General features: G+C 41.8%; 1 protein-coding gene across 1 annotated transcript; it reads left to right on the top strand.

The window, feature by feature from the left end:
- Positions 1 to 809: 809 nt before the first annotated feature.
- itgb7 (integrin, beta 7) lies at positions 810 to 16,963 on the top strand. Its single transcript, XM_021569298.2, has 16 exons — positions 810 to 1,008; positions 2,132 to 2,249; positions 4,179 to 4,258; positions 9,400 to 9,595; positions 10,250 to 10,420; positions 10,557 to 10,798; positions 10,967 to 11,122; positions 11,270 to 11,365; positions 12,666 to 12,755; positions 13,256 to 13,402; positions 13,541 to 13,731; positions 14,145 to 14,371; positions 14,485 to 14,692; positions 15,193 to 15,386; positions 15,723 to 15,883; positions 16,195 to 16,963. Exons 2-16 carry the CDS (start codon positions 2,186 to 2,188, stop codon positions 16,261 to 16,263), a joined length of 2,292 nt encoding a protein of 763 aa, XP_021424973.2. The 5' UTR covers positions 810 to 1,008; positions 2,132 to 2,185; the 3' UTR covers positions 16,264 to 16,963.
- Positions 16,964 to 17,574: the final 611 nt, after the last annotated feature.

The following is a 17,574-nucleotide window of genomic DNA, read 5'->3' on the forward strand; positions in this document are numbered from 1 at the left end:
TGTGTATGGTTTGCTAGAAAAAAGGGTGGCTTAACATACCCCTTTGGCTCAATTTACTCCAGTCTCCCATATGCATATTCTGACCTTGAATTTAAAGGGGGGCTGAACTTCCTGATTTAGCCTCAGTTTCAATTCCCCTCATTAGGAAATGCAACTGAGAACGATTTGGGTTTTGGAGGCGTGCTTTGGTGTAGGTGTCTCTTGTGTGTGTTTGAATGTGGGAAGTGTTTGTACTTTCACTCTGCCAAAACAGTACACAGTTACAGTCTAATCAGGTCTTGTGTCTGGAAGTAGCCTAGACTAGCTATCCAGCTAGCCAACTTATTTTGCCAATTAACTTCAGCTGGTTGGTGTGAGACTGTGGCAAAATTGGTTTGACTTTGGATAGCCTATCTGTGGGGCTAGTCAATAAATTACACAATGTAAATGGGACAATATTTTCATGTTGCACACCTTTTAGTTGTCTCATTAAATGCTTTCAATATGTGTTCATGCATTTCTAAAATGTATGGTTGGTTTGAGGTTTTTAAGTAATTGAAATGTGGAGCAATTGACATTTTAAAATTATATTGTGTAATACTGTTGTTCCCTAACTAGCACCATAGGGAAATCGCATGTCAAACCAAATTGACCGTGGGCATTATGATCTGGTCGCATGCAGCTGTGCTCCGGATTGATGATTACTTGGGTGCTGCCAGCTGTGGTCAGGGTTGAAAACCCAACTCAAAGAGAAAACTGTTGCAATAGGCTTCATTCCATGACATACACATTTTTCCTAATTATCACCAAATCTCCGTTTTGGACCAGACTGACTTTATGACCAAAATGATACTATTTACACTTTGTAGTACATGCTGACACTAAAATAAATGTTTGTGACTCATATCGATGCCACATAGACCGTTTTCAAAGCAAGAAGTTGCTTATTACGTTCAGTTGCTCTTAAAGCATGGTAAAATGCCAGTGCCAGCCAAATACACGTTTGGGATGGAGACTTAGCTACAGGAAGTAGGTGTGCTGAGGGTGCTGCACCCCCTTAAAAATCTGAATAAATGTACATATATATATATATTTTATTTGAGGAAGAAAAATAATAATATTTACAAAAGTAGTGCACTGAGCCTTTACTAGTCCTGTATTAGCTGACTGATATAGCCTTCTGTATGTCGCGTGAGCAAAGAAAATTACAGATTTCTTTCAGTAATTATCAGTTGGAGGGCCGTTCAGGCGCACATTTCCTAAGGTCACAAAGGGGCCGTAAAGTCTGAATCGGCCCCTTTGTAACCAAAGGCTGTCTCCCAGCCAGTCAGACAAGCTGCAATATTTAATCTGCGGTCTGTAGTTTGTGTTAATCAACGCCTGACCCATTTCAGACACCAGCCAACTTCCTTCCCAGAACATCTGCAGCATGTTTATGTGTGTGTGTGAGAGAGAGAGAGAGAGAGAGAGAGAGAGAGAGAGAGAGAGAGAGCGTATCTTTATTGAAGCCCATAGATTTGAGGCTATGATGTCCTAAAGACAAGTTCTAAGCAGGCCTTGAAATGTATGTGTAATGTATGTACAGTAGGTGGATGAACGTTGGGTGTACAGTAGGTGGATGAACGTTGGGTGTACAGTAGGTGGATGACGTTGGGTGTACAGTAGGCGGATGAACGTTGGGTGTACAGTAGGTGGATGAACGTTGGGTGTACAGTAGGTGGATGAACGTTGGGTGTACAGTAGGTGGATGAACGTTGGGTGTACAGTAGCTGTGGATGAGAAAGCAAGTGTTTGTAAGCGTAAGAGTGATATTCAAATCACTACAATTATTTATTGAGATCATAACAGTATTGGAAGCTCTACGGAACGTTTCTGAATTAGAAATAAGGTTTGGTTTAGCTTTGAGTTTCATTTCTCACATTAAGGAGACGGGAGAAAGCCTCTGGTTTCAATCTAGTGGCTCAAAATTAGTTAGTGATTATTTTTCTCGTTTCCAAGAGGGTCGACTAAGAAAACATGAGAAAATGAACATTGTGGGGTGTGTGGTTGACAACTTGTGAGAACTCAAGGGGAAGTGGCCTGTCTGCTGTGTTCTGTGCCCGCCTCCTGCTCCCTGCCTTCTCACGACGCTCTCTTGACTTTCTCTTTCTAGAAGAAGACCCTCATCCGCTCGGTCTATCGCTCACTCCATTTATATCCTCAGGCAATGGTTGGGATCTTTATATTAGGGACCTTTCTCTTGTACTGTGTGGGACAGAACCAAATTCAAGGTAAGTGCACTGCCATCTACAACTACTAGTCAGGGTTGGGGGTATCCCATTTTAATAGAGGAATTGACTTGAAATTCTTATTCAATAATTAGAAAGTGTAATTTATTTCCAATGTTGATTTTGAAATCGTTGAGTAAGAATTCACTTCTGGAATTGACAAGCATTGACCCCAACCCTGGTACTGGTACCTGGCACAAGGCAGACATGGGTAATGGCAGGTCCATTATGAGAGCAGTATTTCCCCTATATTAATTTAGCAAACCAAAGGCAAAATTGCCACGGGGAACAGGCCCTTGCTTTAACGGTCGACTTTGGGCACGAAAACAGTCCAACTTTCAAACAGAAATAGGGTGTGCCTTTAGTGATTCATCAATGTGTCTTTCTGGTCATGCACGCCACAACCAACGTAGCTAGTTCGTTAGCTAAGATAGCCACTTGTAGCTAGCCAGTAACTCCTCCAGTATGTGTTGACGTCATTTCACAGGATTGGTTTTTGGATGGAAGCTGTAGAGATCGTTAAGAAACACAGGAGGTTGGTGGCACATTAATTGGGGAGAACGGGCTCATGGTAATGACTGGAGCGGAATTAGTGGAATGGCAACAAATACATGGTTTCCAAGGTTTCCAGGTGTTTGATGCCAATTAATTTGCTCCGTTCCGGCCATTATCATGAGCCGTCCTCCACTCAGCAGCCTGTGGTAAGAAATGACAAATACCTTATATATTATTAATCTATTTACTTTAAGCGTTAAATGAACTGGTATGACGGTGCATTGATCAGTTTAAATACTTTTTTATTTAGTTTTACATTTTTGCCCAACCTAAAAAAGTCAACCTAAAAAAAGGTTACTGTCCAGTGTTTCCAGATTTCTATGAAATATGACTTATCATTAATTAGAATATGAGTGAAATAGTTCCAAAAAATTGTATTTAAGTATGTTAAAAAGCCACTTTTCTGTGTTAGAATGGTGTGGTAGTACCCCAATCACAGACTGGTGTGGGCGTTTACCGGTCATTAAAAATAAATATGCAAGGAGACCCCTGATTGGTCAGCTCACATCATCTTCTATGAGGAAATGGCAAGCATTTTTTTAAACAATCTGTTTGAGATATATGTTTTTTTTCCTCCAATTTATACTTTGGCTACAAATACGAGTATAGGGTCAACAACATTATTTGGGTAGGACTTTAAAACTGCAACATTTTTCTCTCTGCCCCATGGCAAAATGTGTTGAAATGCAGGAAGTTTGCTGTTTGTCCACCCACCCAAAAAATCAGTTTTGGGGCCTCCCGGGTGGCACAGTGGTCTAAGCCAGAGATTCTGGGTTCAAGCCCAGGCTCTGCCGCAGCTGGCCGTGACCGGGAGGCTCATGGGGCGATACACAATTGGCCCAGTGTTGTCCAGGGTTAGGGAGGGTTTGGGCGGCAGGGATATCCTTGTCTCATTGTGCACTAGCGACTCCTGTGGCAGGAGCACAGTGCACGCTGACCAGGTTGCTGGGTGTATGGTGTTTCCTCCGACACATTGGTACGGCTGGCTTCCGGGTTGGATGTGTGTTGTGTCAAGAAGCAGTGTGGCTTGGTTGAGTTGTGTTTCGGAGGACGCATGGCTCTCAACCTTCGCCTCTCCCAAGTCCGTACGGGAGTATAAGACAGTAACTACTATTTATTGGGGAGAAAAAGGGGTAAAATAATACATTTAAGAAATCAGTTATACTTTCAAAATCATTTATCCCCCTCATACCCCCTAGAACTGCAGGAAATGTGTTTTAAAATGTCAAACAAATTTCACCGTCTACTGTTCTTCCCCCCCAATATGTACGCCACAATTTCGCCCTTGTAGCAGACCCTCCTAGACCTCTGCTGTGAATTTGTGCCTGAGAGAGTCAGGGATCATTAATGATGTCACTGTTGTGTTTGATGTTTCAGGGGTCCCCCAAGGATGTGTGTCCCAGCCCTCATGTTCAGCTTGCCTGAGGAGCCCTGGATGTGCCTGGTGCAAACACAAGGTCAGCTTTATCATGCATCATCTGGCTTGCTGCTGCTTCCTCATTTCTTTGTTTCAAACTGTTGCATGTCTTATCCTTGAGTGTTGCTATACTTTGGACTTAATTGCTTTGTGAGTTGGCTTCTCTGTGGACAACATGTGGGACGACGGCATTAGGCCATTCACACTGTAGGAGCTACTTACAATAGGATCAAGTACAATTATTTGTCACGTGCGTCGTAAACAACAGTGAAATGCTTACTTACGGGTCCTTCCCAATAATACAGAGAGGGAAAAAAAGAGAAATAGTAGGAAAGAAGAAGAAAAACAAGGGGTAATGGGTCTTCACTGCAGGCTGAATGGTGAAAATCTTTTGCAACTTGGGTGAGATCATAGACAATGATGTCCCATCAAGCTCATGTAAGATTTTGTGGATGTTATATTTTCAACATTTTCAATAGCTTCTACAGTTCAGCAGACATTTTACTTACAGTTATGGGTTTAATTATACAGGACCTTAAATTGAATGGTGGAAGAGATCACGTGACGTGTCAAACACTTTACCTCCTTACCTCCTGGTGTGAAAGGTTAGATTGATGGAAAGCCCGTTAGGTCAAGTGAATGTTTACATTTCTCCTTCACATTGTCATACATTTAGAGGAAAAGTTATTTTCCAATCGTTTCATTCTGAACATAACATATTCTTTGTTCTGTTCCACTGTTCCGACCAGCAAAATAAAGTTCTGAACCAGTTCAAACCAAAAACACGTAAAAATGACATTTAGTTCAACATTAAATTACTTTACCAATGGATAGAGCAGCTTGCTGTGGAGTGGGCAAGCTATGTACACGCATTGGTCAGAAAAGTGTAGTGTAGAGTGTAACATTCCAATAAAATGTTGCGTGTGAGGAGAGTGCTGGGCATGAAGCGCTGGGCATCTTGTTGTCATGACATGCGTTATCTGAATTAGGCCCACGGTATTATACCTACAGAGGAGCGGCTTCTATGAAGGAACTTTGAATGTCTTTGAACTTCAGAGAGTTGGCTTAACTAACATTGGACCAGAGCTAGCTGTTGATCATGACTCTCAGTTCCATTACTTTATACATAATGCCACCTAGAATTTTCGAGAGCTAACAAGCTAGCTAGCTAACTAACAAGCTTGTGTGTGCAGAGCGGCACCAAAATTCAAATAAAAACACGTCTTAGCTTTTTGTAGTTAATAAATCCAATGTGAAACGTGAAAACTATAGTATCCTTAACTAGCATTGAAAAGATAATCCATCGTTCTCTAATTCAAAATCTCTCTCCCTAATTTCTGAATCACACCTGTAATGTCAGTAGTTACAGTAGACTATGCATGGTTCGGAGGGAGGGGAGGGGCAGGTATCCTACACACACACACACACTGGCAAAGATTTACAGCTGGCAGGCAGACACTGGAATAAGTTTATGAGTGACAGTGAGGTCTTTGTGTAGGCAATTTGTTGCATGTTTTGTGGGACTATAAAAAAAACGACTTGAACGTAAAATTACTTTTCTGATCCGGAACAGTATACATCACTTTTGTTTTCATTTCTGATTCTATTCCTAGAAAAATGTCATCATTTTCAGGTTCTTTCTGTTCCCTGAACCGGCTCCAACCCCTGGCTATAACTCTTTGGAATTACCTGGATTTCTGCATAAATTGGTCATCAAATTTGATCTGATCTTCATCGAAGTCACAACAATAGACAAACATAGTGTGCTTAAACTAATAACACACAAATTATTGTATTTTTATTGTCTATATTGAATACATAACTTAAACATTCACAGTGTAGGTTGGAAAAGGTATGTGAACCCCTAGGCTAATTACTTCTCCAAAAGCTAATTGGAGTCAGGAGTCAGCTAACCTGGAGTCCAATCAATGAGATTGGAGATGTTGGTTAGAGCTGTCTTTCCCTATAAAAAACACACACAAAATCTGAGTTTGCTATTCACAAGAAGCATTGCCTGATGTCAACCATGCCTCGAACAAAAGAGATCTCAGAAGACCTAAGATTAAGAATTGTTGATTTGCATAAAGCTGGAAAGGGTTACAAAAGTATTTCTAAAAGCCTTGATGTTCATCAGTCCACAGCAAGACAAATTGTCTATAAACGGAGAAAATTCAGCACTGTTGCTACTCTCCCTAGGAGTGGCCATCCTGCAAAGATGACTGCAAGAGCACAGCGCAGAATGCTCAATGAGGTTAAGAACAATCCTAGAGTGTCAGCTAAAGACTTACAGAAATCTCTGGAACATGCTAACATCTCTGTTGACGAGTCTACTATATGTAAAACACTAAACAAGAATGGTGTTCATGGGAGGACACCAAGAACATCTGAAGTTTGCAAAAGTGCACCTGGGTGTTCCACAGTGCTACTGGCAAAATATTCTGTGGACAGATGAAACTATAGTTGAGTTGTTTTGGAAGGAATACACAACACTATGTGTGGAGAAAAAAAGGCACAGCACATCAACATCAAAACCTAATCCCAACTGTAAAGTATAGTGGAGGGAGCATCATGGTTTGGGGCTGCTTTGCTGCCTCAGGGCCTGGACAGCTTGCTATCATCAACGGAAAAATTGAATTTCCAAGTTTATCAAGACATTTTGCAGGAGAATGCTAATAATATCTGTTCGCCAATTGAAGCTCAACAGAAGTTGGATGATGCAACAGGACAATGACCCAAAACACAGAAGTAAATCAATTACAGAATGGCTTCAACAGAAGAAAATGCGCCTGCTGGAGTGGCCCAGTCAGCGTCCTGACCTCAACCCGATTTAAGGTGCTGTGTCATGACCTCAAGAGAGCAGTTCACACCAGACATCCCAAGAATATTGCTAAACTGAAACAGTTTTGTAAATAGGAATGGTGCAAAATTCCTCCTGACCGTTGTTGAAGGAAGAGTACCAAGATGGCTGCACGGTGGCTTCAATGGATAATTGATTTGAACCCAGGTCTGCTATAGCCACTTTTACGAAGACTGGTTCCAACACGTTTTCCCCATTTAAAGACTTAAGAGAGTTATTGTTCTAGTTGCAATTAAAATGTAATTGATTACTCACAAAAAGGTCCAGGTTTGTCACAGATTCCAGTTCATGAATGGTAAAACAAAGCAATAGATTCTGTGTGTTCTAAACATATTCCAGATAATATTGATGAAGTCACAAATGTGAAGTCACAAAAAAGATATACATGAATGATTAAGTAAATGGTTCCAATGGTTGAAAACGGTATGTCTTTCACATCTTCTATACAGATTTGTAACAACTTTTCCAATTAAAAAATACTAATCTCAAAACTAGACATTTAGCAGATATAGTCTGCAAGGCTTTATAGTCTCAAGGCCTTGATTATACATATCATAGTTGGTCCTCTTTTTAAATTATTTAGATTTTTTTTCACCACTTTTTCAGACGAATTGCCATAACATAAGCTTTTTTTATGGTAAAAATAAATAAATACAGGTGCCTTAAAGTGTTGGTCCTGTGTTTCATGAGCTGAAATAAAAGATCCCAGAAATGTTCCATACTCACAAAAATATTATTTCTCTCAAAATTGGTGCACAAATGTGTTAACATCCCTATTAGTGAGCATTTCTCCTTTGCCAAGATAGTCCATCCACCTGACAGGTGTGGCATATCAAGAAGCTAATTAAATAGCATGATCATTACACAGGTGCCCCTTGTGCGGGGGCCAATAAAAGCCTACACTCAAATGTGCAGTTTTGTCACACAACACAATGCCACAGATGTCTCAAATTTTGATGGATTGTGCAATTGGCATGCTGACTGCAGGAATATCCACCACAGCTCTAGCCAGATAATTTTATGTTCAATTCTCTACCATAAGCCACCTTCAATGTTATTTTAGAGAATTTATCAGTACGTCCAACCGGCCTCATAACCGTAGACCACGTGTATAGCGTCGTGTGGGTTTGCTGATGTCAACATTGTGAACAAAGTGCCCCATGGTGGCGGTGGGGTTATGGTGTGGTTAGGCATAGGCTACGGAAAACCAACACAATTGCATTTTATCGATGGCAATTTGAATGCACAGAGATACCGTGATGAGATCTTGAGGCCCATTGTCGCGCCATTCATCTGCCGCCATCACCTCAGGTTTCAGCATGATAATGCACAGCTCCATATCACAATACTTGGAAGCTGAAAATGTCCCAGTTCTTCCATGGCCTGCATACTTACCAGACATGTCCCCCATTGAGCATGTTTGGGATGCTCTGGATCGACATGTACGACAGCATGTTCCAGTTCCTGCCAATATCCAGCAACTTCGCACAGCCATTGAAACCGAACATTCCACAGACCACAATCAACAGCCTGATCAACTCAGAAAGTAGGACAGCATCAGAAAGTAGGACAGATTTTATCGCACGCTTATGTTGCTTAGATTTTTGAAGATTATCAGTGAGGCTCTTGCTCACAATTAAAAACGGTTTTATTGTTTCAAGTTAATACTTCAAGTCAGCTGACAAACCCCACTGGGCACAGGTGTCAGTTCAAGGTCAATTTCACGTTGTTTAACATAATTTAATTGAAATTAATGGAAACAACATTGAATCAACCCGTGTGTGCCCAGTGGACTGTCTTATTCAGAATCAGTGAACACACTGTCTTGCTTGGGTGCTCATGTCTTACACAACATGTGTATGTTCCCTATCCTGCTCTCAGTTTGGGGTTGATAATTGAATGGTGTATTGTGCTGCTGCAGCACTCTGTGGTTTCCTAAACTAGTCGTGCAACTCACTTCCGTCTTTCTATTCTATTTCCACATGCATTTCCTGTTAATTTCTGTGGTATATATTTTGGTGAAGATATTGGTGATACATTCAAATGTTTGTTGGCTTTGACTTTAACTCTGTCATTTCTCCCTGCAACCAAAACCCTCTTCCCCAAAGCAACAGTCTAATCTATAGGTCCTATCTATAATAATGACATGTCCTATATATCTTTAAAGATAATAATTATACAGAGATGTACCTCCATCTGTTGGATTGACAGCAGGTAGGCCCACATGATAACCTGGCATCCCACGTGTATGAGTCAGTGTTTTGTTTTCTCTATCCTTAGTCCGACACACTGAACTAAGACCATAATACACATCCTCCTGACAGGACTTCCTGAAGTCTGGAGAGTCCAGTGAGCGGAGGTGTGACACTGCTGAGTCTCTGAGGACCAGGCGTTGTGAGCAGATGGACATCATCAACCCCCGATTAGATCCAGTCTTTCTGAAGAATAATGATCTCAGCAGCAACTCAGACAATGTGGTCCAGCTTAAGCCACAAAACCTCCTCTTCAAACTCAGAGTCGGTGAGAGTTATATGACTCTTCCTAAACGGAAGTATTTCTCAGAATACAAACAGGGACAGGTCTGAAATCTGAAATTCAAACAGGGACAGGTCTGAAATCTGAAATTCAAACAGGGACAGGTCTGAAATCTGAAATACAAATAGGGACAGGTCTGAAATCTGAAATACAAACAGGGACAGGTCTGAAATCTGAAATTCAAACAGGGACAGGTCTGAAATCTGAAATTCAAACAGGGACAGGTCTGAAATCTGAAATACAAACAGGGACAGGTCTGAAATCTGAAATACAAATAGGGACAGGTCTGAAATCTGAAATACAAACAGGGACAGGTCTGAAATCTGAAATTCAAACAGGGACAGGTCTGAAATCTGAAATTCAAACAGGGACAGGTCTGACATCTGAAATACAAACAGGGACAGGTCTGAAATCTGAAATACAAACAGGGACAGGTCTGAAATCTGAAATACAAACAGGGACAGGTCTGAAATCTGAAATTCAAACAGGGACAGGTCTGAAATCTGAAATTTGTAGTGGTGCTTTATAGATTATTTTTGAAACCGTGCAAATTAATAGAAATAACGACATCATGTGAAGGATTGTAGTGATGCATGTATTTGCAGTTGATAACTGTTCTAGCTGACCCGTTTGTTTCAGGAGTCCCTCAGACCTTCAATGTCTCATTCAAGAGAGCTGAGGGCTACCCCATAGACCTGTACTACCTGATGGACCTGTCCTTCTCCATGAAGGACGACCTGGACACCATCAAGAACCTAGGCCAGGACATCCTCTCTGCACTGAAAAAAGTCACCCAGAAGGTCCGCATTGGTGAGTGCTGAGGAGACAGACTTTTGCAGAAGATAGTATTTCATGTCAGGATTTCAATCAACTGTGTGTAGTCATCCGAATATGCCACCTCTCCTCATCCTTTCCATCTTTATCCCTCTCCTCTCTCCGCTGTCAGGCTTCGGCTCATTTGTAGACAAGGTGGCTCTGCCATACGTCAGCCAGGTGAAGGCCAAGAAGAATAACCCCTGTCCCAACCGCCTGAACATCTGTCAACCTGCCTTCAGCTTCCAAAATATTCTGAGACTCACAGAAGACGTGGATGAGTTCAAGACCAGGGTCAGCGACCAGATCATCTCTGGAAACCTGGACTCCCCCGAGGCAGGCTTTGACGCAATCATGCAGGCAGCTGTCTGCCAGGTAGTGTCATACATAACCAAACACAGTCACCTCCACTTTATAGATTGGAGGCAAGGATGTCTAGAACATCCATATTTATTTTTCTATGGGTTTTTCCTTCTTTCTTTCTCTCTCTCTTACTTGCCTCACACCATCTCTGTCACTCTGTGTCTCTCTCTTTCCTTCCAGAGTGTGATTGGTTGGAACAATGTCACCCGGATCCTGGTCTACACATCAGATGACACCTTCCATATTGCCGGGGATGGCAGGCTGGCTGGTATATTCGAGCCTCATGACGGCATGTGCCATCTCAATGGCACTGGCTTCTACGATGGCACTAAATATGTGAGTTATCAAGAGAGGAGAAGGGTGATCATCACTTAGAAGACGTGAGCTTGTTTCAGTGATAGGGGCTAACATTTATTGCAGGAGAACTGGGGTACTACAACATCTTTCTGTGGTTATTTAATCCACTTCCTGTATGTGTCTCAGGACTACCCATCGGTTGGCCAGCTTGCCAGGGTCCTGGCAGCCAATAACATCCAGCTCATCTTTGCTGTCACCGAGGACAGTGTTGCTGCCTACAAGGTCAGAACTGACAGGAGAGGTTGTTTGTAAGAGCAGATTACAAAATGTCACAAAATGTTTATCAAATAGCCCTTCTTACATCAGCTGATATATCAAATTGCTGTACAGAAACCCAGCCTAAAACCCCAAACAGCAAGCAATGTAGGTGTAGAAGCACGGTGGCTAGGAAAAACTCCCTAGAAAAGCCAAAACCTAGGAAGAAACCTAGAGAGGAACCATACTATGAGGTGTGGCCAGTCCTCTTCTGGCTGTGCCAGGTGGATATTATAACAGAACATGGCCAAGATGTTTAAATGTTCACAGTAGTTGTCGAGGGTGCAGCAGGTCAGCACCTCAGGAGTAAATGTCATTTGGCTTTTCATAGCCAATCATTGAGAGTATCTCTACTGCTCCTGCTGTCTCTAGAGAGTTGAAAACAGCAGGTCTGGGACAGGTAGCACGTCCGGTGAACAGGTCAGGGTTCCATAGCCGCAGGCAGAACAGTTGAAACTGGAGCAGCAGCACGGCCAGGTGTCCTGGGGACAGCAAGGAGTCATCATGCCAGGTAGTCCTGAGGCATGGTCCTAGGCCTCAGGTCCTCCGAGAGAGAGATAGAAAGAAAGAAAGAAAGAAAGAAAGAAAGAAAGAAAGAAAGAAAGAATTAGAGAGAGCGTACTTAAATTCACACAGGACACCGGATAAGACAGGAGAAATTCTCCAGAAAAATGGCCCAAATGGAAAAAAGGCCCAATGCAGTCAAAAACATGATTTCTCTGTGTTTTCTATATATTTCCACACTGTGAGGTTGGAATAATACTGTGAAATTGTGAAAAGGATGATAATACCCTTTTAGTGTAAGAGCTGTTTTAAAGACCACCTGAAATTTCAGGCTGTTTTGGTGGGATGAAGTTTTGGCCTGACTGGTGACATGAGTTAATAGACCAATAAGAAAGAGAGTTCCAAACATTTCTGCCAATAACAGCTAGTTTTCATTATCCATTCCCCACTAAGACCACTTCCAGACAGTCCCAGCAAAATTCTTGCTTGAGAAACTTCTGTTTGCTAAGAAGTTATTTTTGTTTCATTTTTACCATTTTATTTGAAAACAATCACAGTAAGGTACTTAATTGTTACCCAGAAATGCTTTGATGTTGAGATAAACAGCTGCCTTGGACCTTTAACCTCAGTATTTATACCTCCTCCCATCTCTCTCTATTGTGCCCATACCTAAACACACACACACACACACACACACACACACACACACACACACACACACACACACACACACACACACACACACACACACACACTTCTCTAGGCATTGAGTAAACTAATCCCTCAGTCAGTGGTGGGGGTCCTGAAGAACGACTCCAGCAACGTGGTCCTGCTCATCTCAGAGGCCTACAGTGTGAGTATCTCAAGCTTAGAATACAGTTAACAAGCTACTGCAAAATGGCGAATGGCTGCAATGACCAAAAAATAGGAATGCTTTATTTGAAACAGAGATGCTGAAGCTGGAAATAAAAGCATGTCTGTGGTTATGCTCATGAGTCACACTGCAGACTAAAAGGGTAGAACCTACTCATACGTATTTTCATTGGAAACCATGGCATCATGGTTACCTACTGATCTACAGTGTATAGTGTGCGCTGTGCTCTCACAGGTCTAAAAATAGGCTGTGGCAAATTATGTCTAAATCTTCCTAGTGGGGACTTCAAAGGTTTCATACATGATAGACCTACATTTCTCTAGATAGGAGTATGTTAAAATAGAGAAATATATACTACTTTTGCAAATGCATTACTTACAAACAAAAGTGGCTTTGCAATGAAATGCCATTTATTGGACACATAGACATAGATGTAACATCATCAGCAGTTCTATCTGGTAATGCATATCTGTTCACAGAACCTGTCCTCCACCATCTTACTGGAGCACCATGAAGCTCCCTCAGATCTGGACGTGACCTACAGATCCCACTGCACCCCTGAAAAAGGGGACAACACCCATTGGCAGAGGAGGGGCGAGTGCATGAACGTCAAGCTCAACCAGCAGGTCTGGCACAAAGCAGGGGCGGGGGAAGAGATCATAATGTGAATAAGAACAGCAAAGCTCATGTCTTCAAAGGATTTAGTCATGTAACTTGGACTGAAAGAACATTTTGTTGTGTATTATACCCTCTCTTGCTCCCAGGTCAACTTCACGGTAAGCCTGAACATTTCAACATGTCTAAAGGAGAAGCAGACGTTTTCCCTAAAACTGCAGGGCATCAGCGAGACCCTGAAGGTCTCTGTGGAAACCCTGTGTGACTGTGACTGCCAAGACAGAGAAGAGCAGTCCTCACACTGCAATGAAATTGGAACGCTCACCTGCGGCATCTGCAGGCAAGTCCTAAAATTATGACTAGAACTCACAGCACCTTCTGTTTGGTGAGATAGAGAACTGTGCTTACAAACTGCACAGAGTGAGGGAAACAGCTGCAGTCTGCAGTCTGACTGTTACCATAGAGCAGTAAACTAGTTTTTGTAGTCAAAGAAATGTATCAAATATATACTGGATGTTATCAAAACTTCAGGTGATTCAAGCCAATTGTTCTCCAGAGAAAGAGAATACAGAGAAAGTGATTAAAGTGTTGTTTAGATACTGATGAGTAGGAATAGGAGTCTTATCTGATCACGTAACCTGACCAGAAACAACTCCTGGCCCAAAATAGGCTATAAGTATCAGAATTTCCCCTGTTGTTTTGTTGTTTTTCCCTGGCTTTTCATAGTTTTTGTTAAAATACTATGCCCTTTAGCTGTGATGAGGGTCACCTGGGTCAGAGGTGTGAGTGTGAGCGGCCTAAGGACATGACCTCTGCCGACTCTATGGCCGCAACATGTCGCCAAGACAACTCCTCGCAGCTGTGCAGCGGGCATGGGAGCTGTGAGTGTGGCATGTGTATGTGTCAGGGCACCCACCGCGGCAATTTTTGCCAATGTGATGACAACAGCTGTGCCCGCCACAACAACATGCTCTGCGGTGGTGAGTAAACTCAAACAGTTAGTTCCTGCCATGCATTTTGATTGGCTGAAGAATGTGTTCCTTAGTTGTATTTTATTGCAGCCCATTTTTCAGCCATGTAATGTCTTCTGCAGGTAATGGGCAGTGTGAATGTGGAACATGTAAGTGTAATGCCAATTACACAGGCTCTGCATGTGACTGTTCCACCCTCACCGACCAGTGCAGGACTGTTGGGAAGCTGTGCAATGGCCAGGGAACATGCCAGTGTAACCAGTGCCAGTGCAACAAAGACTTCTTTGGCATAAACTGCTCAAAGATTGCTAACGCATGCCCAAAATTCCTGTGAGTACAAGACAATAACTTAAAGTGAGTTTGGATTGAGCTTCCAGGTTGACAAAGCTTAGGTCTTGAATAGTGACCATACAGCAACAGTTTACTTTTGCTACAATAAAATCCCCAAAAGTCCCCACAAGGATAGTAAAACAAGGAAAATTCTCCCTCGTGGGGATATTTCCCCCGTCCACGTGAGGACAAATTCTATTATAAGATCATGGGTTAGAGTTAGGGTTAGAACTGGGTTTGGGTTAGAATTAGGGTTAGGGTAAGGGTTAGGAGTTAGGTTTAGGATTTAGGTTAGGGTTACGGGTTACGGGTTACGGGTTAAGGTTAGGTTTAGGGTTTAAGGTCAAGGTTATGGTTATGGTAAGGGTAAGGGTTAGGGTCAGGGGTTAAGGAAAACAGAATTTTGAATACAAATTAATTTTAGGTCCCCACGAGGATAGAACAACAAAACGTGTGTGTTTGTACCTTCAGTATGTCTGTTAACCTGTCTTTATGTCCAGGGACTGTGTGACATGTGAATTGGACAATAAAAAGATTAGCGGCCTAAAGAGTAACTGCAGCCAACTCTGTGGCTCAGTCAAGCTCACTTGGATGAAGGGACCCCAGGAGTTCCCCTGCAGTAAAGATACCATCTCCTACAAAGTGGAGCTGTTGCCTGATGGCAACATCCTGATCTTCTACGCAGATCTGCCTCGTGAGACCTTCAATTTATCTCTAATCATCATCCTTTAGTTTCATTTCATGTTCTAATGTTTTCACTTCTTCGGATCTCACTGCTCATTGTAGCAATTTATAATATTACTAGTGTTTAGGCTCACCTAAAAAAGACTATTCCTATGATGTATTTTTCTGCCCTATACTGCTATAGTTGTTTGATCAAATATTGTTTACATTAGACAAAAAGTTTGTTCAATATTTGAAGCTGTATTATAATTGGGGTTTTCCTTACCATGTGACCTGACCAGGGAAACTGGGGCCCAGTCAGGACACATGTTCTACTACAACCGCTTCCTCTCCACATTCCTGGCAGGCTCTATTGACAAGACTTACGTGATCATCGGCAGCTCTGTGTCCAGCATCATCTTCATCGGCATCGCAGTGATCCTCATCAGCAGGCTTATGCTAGAGCTCCACTACCGGAGAGAGTATGACAGCTTCCTCAAAGCAAAGGAGGCCGAAGTCTGGCAAGATGTGAGCGAAAGAACAGCACACACATGACAATGAATCACCATGACGTGCGATAGGCTAAATGTCCCTGCAATAACTGGTTGCTTGTCATATCCAAATAACTTTCTATTATTCTGTTTCATAGTTTTTTTATATGAATAGCGGATTTCATCATGATTTGTGTGAATACGTTTGGTCTTTTTGTGGTTGTTTAGTATTAGTCTTAGTAGTCTTTAATGCAAAATTTGTAAGGTTAGGTGTTGAAATTGATTGTTGATAACATGATGCTCCCTCTGCACTAAACTTCTCTCTTGTTTGGTCCTTTTGTGTTTCAGATGAAAAATCCCTTGTTCCAGGATGCCACGACCGTGGTCATGAACCCCATGCACGTTCAAGAGGACTGATCCAAACCATTAGACTCTAAAGCCAACAAACACTTTCATTCCAGAAAACCTGTGATCTACTGTAATAAGTGAAAGCCAGACCATACTTTATGCCGATCATAACTTCAGGGAACCGCAAGAACCGCCTGTTGCTAAGAGGATCAAAGACTTTGTCATGAGAACATTACATTCTATTTCCCTGTATTTCAAGGCCAACACGTATTTCAGATATGATTTGCAGCACGTTTATTCCCATACTCACTTATTGGTTCTCTTCAATTTGATTGCTTCCTCTTGTTGTACAGGAGTAGTAGTGAGACCACTCCACTCTCTCTCAACTTTCAGTCTTTTTCCTCATGATGAAGTCCCCCATCTCCTTATGTCCTCCTTCTCCTCTGCATTTGTCTGTTTATTTAAACATTTGAGAGTTAAAATGTTCTGAAGTTGGTATGAATTATTAAGTCTTGTGAAGGGTCATTCGTTTTTAGTCTGTGCATTTAGTTTGTGTTTATTATATTCCGTATTTCTTAATGAATTATTTTCGAATTATTATTATCAGCTGAATCATATTTCAAATGATTCTCTGTACAGTGTATTAATTAAGTAGGCCTATGTGAGCACTGTGTGATTGAAATGATATAGTACCGTTTTTAATTATATCAATTATAATAAAGTAATTTGTAGTGTAATGAGCAGGCAATAAAGAAGGGAAAAACATGAACCAGACGGATGTCAAAATTATTATTAAACTAAGATTAGTCTCTCGTCAGAATCCATACCGTCTATGAGAAAAAAAAGTGTTAACGCACTGTGCTGGACAATAAAGGCTGGTGTTTTTATAAGGCTAGACATTTTCCAATCCTCACTCAACCAGCAACACGTGCCAGTATTGTGGAAAAACTCAATAATTATACCCAATTCCTCTGTGCTGAATGACTACCGCCCTGTCACCTTGACATCCTTAGTAATGAAATGCCTTGAGAAAATTGTGAAAGTCATATTCTCAGTGTCACCCAGAAGCTTCTCTACCCATTTCAGTTTGCTTATCAGCCTAGCAGAGGAGTTGATTATGCCATTCTTACCCTCCTTAACATGGTCTATATTTTATTTATATGTTATTTTACCAGGTAAGTTGAATGAGAACACATTTTCATTTGCAGCAACGACCTGTGGAATAGTTACAGGGGAGAGGAGGAGGATGAATGAGCCAATTGTAAACTGGGGGATTATTAGGTGACCGTGATGGCACGATTGGGAATTTAGCCAGGACACCAGGGTTAACACTCCTACTCTTACGATAAGTCAGGACACCCGTTTCACGTCCCATCCGAA

Source organism: Oncorhynchus mykiss, chromosome 17, assembly GCF_013265735.2.
Source record: "Oncorhynchus mykiss isolate Arlee chromosome 17, USDA_OmykA_1.1, whole genome shotgun sequence".
Classification (NCBI taxonomy): Eukaryota; Metazoa; Chordata; class Actinopteri; order Salmoniformes; family Salmonidae; genus Oncorhynchus; species Oncorhynchus mykiss.

What these genes read in the sequence shown, in the direction of transcription:
- itgb7 (XM_021569298.2), top strand. Translation starts at nt 2,186, where the DNA reads ATGGTTGGGATCTTTATATTAGGGACCTTTCTCTTGTACTGTGTGGGA. An exon ending in GTGCCTGGTGCAAACACAAG is followed by an intron (nt 4,259 to 9,399) that starts GTCAGCTTTATC and finishes TCCTCCTGACAG; the next exon opens with GACTTCCTGAAGTCTGGAGA. An exon ending in AACGCATGCCCAAAATTCCT is followed by an intron (nt 14,693 to 15,192) that starts GTGAGTACAAGA and finishes CTTTATGTCCAG; the next exon opens with GGACTGTGTGACATGTGAAT.